At 43.6% G+C, this 4049-nt stretch overlaps 1 protein-coding gene across 3 annotated transcripts in view; it reads left to right on the forward strand.

The window, feature by feature from the left end:
* Cep76 (centrosomal protein 76) overlaps positions 1–4049 on the forward strand; it is a 30263-nt gene that overhangs the window by 13641 nt on the left and 12573 nt on the right. For all 3 annotated transcript variants that reach the window (XM_004647211.2, XM_023707504.1, XM_004647212.2), the window contains one exon: positions 1745–1933. In XM_004647211.2, coding sequence (XP_004647268.1) covers positions 1745–1933 — 189 coding nt within the window. The remainder of the gene's footprint in view (positions 1–1744; positions 1934–4049) is intronic.

Here is a 4049-nt window from a genome sequence, read left to right on the forward strand (position 1 = left end):
TTGGATCTGGCTGCTGTTCTCCACTCCTTTCTGCTGCAGCCGTTAGAGCTGAACCCTTTGTGTGTCTCTGGCAAGATGTTCTGCTCCTGAATCAGCTGGGTGGGTCTTGCCTCTAGCCTCTTTTCAGGGAGTTCTGCTGAAGGGTTCAGTGCTGGGCCTGCGCTCTGGTTCTATTCAGGATCCGGAGGACCCCAGGTCATCTCCCTCACTCGCCGGGCCTGCACTCCGGGTCTGTTCAGGATCCCGCGGCCTGGGTCGTCCTTTTATGGTGTTTTGCTAGGGGTGGAGTTTGAGGGGGTGTTAAATATATTTGAGGAACTGACAGGGGGCCTTCCCTGAGGCGGCAGGAAGGGTGGAAGGAAACTGCACCCTAGAGAGGTAGGGGAGGTGGTCGTGGCAAGATGGACTTTTGTTTGTTAGATGATCACCATAATGATTCAGCAACTTATTCTAGGGCCAGAACCTATCATGACAAACCTTAGACCTCTGAATGACTACATGGACTAAAGGCTTCTTTTCAGACCACAAGTCCACCCTGTACTCTGTTGAGACTCACATGGAGCCATCCTGTGGGCAAAAATAGTGCATTATGTTAAAGTACTGCAATCTGATGGTCATTTATCATAGCAGCTAGCACGTAGCGGCAAAGCACAACAATCTATACAAATACATTTAAAGTGACATGATACCTCATAAATATGTGGAATTTCTGTGTATTCGTTAAGATTTTTTTAAAAAGTAAGCTTTTATTTATTATTATACTTAGATCTTTTTGAGACAGGGTGTCTCTATGTTGTGGGCCTTGAGCTCATTTGAGCTCACTTTGTAGCCCAGGCTGGTCTCGAACTTACAAGGATCCTCTTACCTCAGCCTCCTGAGTGCTAGGATTACAGGCATGCACCACCATGTCTGGATAAAAATCAATAAATTTTATTTATTTGTTTTTTGGTACTGGGATCAAACTCAGGACCTTGCACTTGTCAGGCAGGTGTTTGTGCTGCTGAGATATCTCCCTGGCCCAAAATCAATAAATGTTCAGAAGGAAAACTTATCGCTGCATGTGGCTAGTAGTTCTTATGGGTTGTACCTGTAACTTAAAATTGCTCACCTGTGGAATGAAAATAATGAGGAATGTTATTGGAGTTAGAAGAGAGGCTCTGTGCATGGCACGTGGCAAGCTGGTTCAAGGTGTAAGGTGAATGCCCAGAACTACTCATCTCACAGTAGTGTACACTAGAAGCTGGGCTAGCTTAACTTCTACTTCCCAGACAGTGTGCATGCTCACCTGTGCTGCTCCGCCCTTTTCTTTTATTCAACTAGGGCTTGCTCTACAGAGCCAGCTCCTCCCACCGTGCACTTTTTTTGTTTTGTTTTGTTTTGTGTTCTAGTACAGGGTCTACAGGGTCTCACTATGTAGTTCAGACTCATAGTGATCCGCCTGTGTTCAGTCTCCCAAGTGCTGGGATTACAGGTACGCGCCGCCATGCCCAGTCTCAGTCTGTCTCAGTGGCAGGCTCAGTGTGCTCTGGGGGTGGGGCAGGCACAGCACACTGGGGATTGAACCTTGGTCACTGCACTCAGCCTAAGCAGGTGCTTTGGTCTGCTGAGCTATCTGGCCAGCCCTTCCCACTGTGCACTTTTATGGTCTCCGTTGAGCTTGGTCACTGCAGAAAAGAAGCAGCAGCTGTTAAAATTGGGGATGAATAATCCTTCACTCCAGATAATAGCTTCCCTTTCTCTTCAGGATGAGAATGGCATAAACAGACCAGTCTGTTCCTATGTGAAGCCTCTTCGAGCTGGACGGCTGCTGGACACCCCAAGGCAGGCAGCAAGATTCGTGAATGTGCTTGGCTATGAGCGGGCCCCTGTGATCGGAGGAGGAGGTAAACAGGAGCAGTGGTGCACTCTGCTGGCCTTTCTCTGTAGGAACAAGGTACCACACACATCCTGCAGCAGAATCGCCGTGCTCCTACTCTCTGTGCATTTGTAGTTGGCATGTAGATCACCTTGGCAAAATGTGTAATTATCAGGCAGGGCACAGGGCTGGGTGCCCATGATCTCAGCATCCCAGCCTCCTGGGAGGCAGCCTGGCCTACGTGGTGAGACTTTATCGCAAAATAAATAATACAGGGGCTGGGGAGATGGCTTAGTGGAATAAGCGCTTCCCTGGCAAGCGCAGGGCCCTGAGTTCAATCCCCAGTTCCACAAAAAAAAATAAATTAAATAAATAAATAATACAAGGGCCGATGATGTGGCCCCTGAGTTCAATCCTCATTGCCAAGAGGTGTGGAGAGAATGAAGAGAGAAAGAAAAGAAAATGCACCTATCATAAGCTTACAAGTTAAATGGTGTTTTCACCATTTTATAAAATGCTTACATATCAGCACATAAATTTGTCATTTTTCCACATAGTTTCTTATTAAACTTTGTGGCTTCTTTTAAGTAGGGATACTTAAATATCTGTCAAAAACATAAAGAGCACCTTACAAGGGCTGGCCAGATAGCTCAGTGGATGAAAGTGCCTGCTTAGGCAGATGCAGGGGTTGGAAGTTAATCCCTGGCATGCGGTGCCAGCCCCGACCCTGGGGCATACTGAGACTGATTGAGCCTGGGTGTGGTGGCGAGCACCTGTAATCCAGTGCTGGGAGACTGAAAAGCAGCAAGGGTCATTACAAGTCCCTCTGTGCAGTGAGACCCTGTAGACCCTGTGTTCCATACATAAAAACAGCCTTACAGACAGCACATGAGCAGCCTGTGGTCTGCTGGTATGATTCATATCACGCCTGAGCTCTTTTAAAGAGAAAATGACAATACAAAATGTACATGGATTCGTTTCCTGATGTCACGTGCACACGTGTGTCAGGAAGATGGTTGTGGAGAACAGTAGTGCGCTGCGTATCAGTTTGCTCAGTTACAGACACAAATACAAGAGCTTGTATACATTTTTAAAAAAAATTTTAATTAATTTTTTTTGGCGGAACTGGGGATTGAACTCAGATCCTTGCGTTTGCCAATCAAGCGCTTATCCTACTGAGCCATCTCCCTGGCCCCTTTGTATACATTTATTGATGTTAAACTTTCTATTTTGCAGTCCTGGGGACTAAACCTAGATCTTTGCACTGAGCTACATTCCCAGAACTTTATTTTTTAAATTAATTCATTTTTTGAGACAGAGTCTCACTATATAGTGCAGAGTAGGCTAGAACTCACAGTGGTCCTCCTGTTTTAGCCTCCCAGAGAACTGGGGTTTCAAGTGTGTGCCATCTCGCCCAGCTTGATACTTTTTGGGCGGAACCGGGAATTGAACTCAGGCCCTGGCGCTTATTCTATTGAGCTATCTCCCCGGCCCCTATTTTTCAATTTTTTATATACTTTTCTAATATCTATCATTTTTCCATAATTGCAAGGAATAAATGACATTTTGTGTCCTGTTTTGTACTTCAACATGCAGTGAGCTTTTTTCTGTGCTGCTCTTTTCTGTGTGATTTCCATTTCTTAATGACTCTGAAGTTTTCTTGAATTCATATGCAAGATCTACTTGACTACATATTCCCCTATTAGATTTAATAGTTTCTTTTGGCCAACACACAACTTTGACACTGAATATCTTTTTTGTGGCATTGAATATCTTTTTTTCTCTTGAATTTTGTTTTTATGACAGAAATCTCAGAATAGAAAGTAATGGGTCTAGGTTTGCCCCAAACTTTTTTGTCAATTCAGCATAAGGATTAAACACTGTCTTTCAGTTAATTTAAAAGGAAAGAGCCTTTAGTGTACACATTTTGGAGGAAAAGGTAATTTTCATCCTAACAGTTATTGTTTCTGTTCTTACACAATTACAGCCATACTGTTGGGTGTTTTAATATTACTTTTTCTAGCACATAGTATCAGATATTGCCTATGTGCAATCTTTATAATTGTTTTTAAATTGTGAAAATAATTAGCCATAGCAAAGAGAATTTGGACAGTAGGAAATTATATATAACCTACACTAATACCATTGTTTTGGTTTTTTCTCTTTTTATTTTAATTTTTTAATAGATTGTGAA

Source organism: Octodon degus, unplaced genomic scaffold (assembly GCF_000260255.1).
Source record: "Octodon degus isolate 3935 unplaced genomic scaffold, OctDeg1.0 scaffold00295, whole genome shotgun sequence".
NCBI classification, from domain to species: Eukaryota; Metazoa; Chordata; class Mammalia; order Rodentia; family Octodontidae; genus Octodon; species Octodon degus.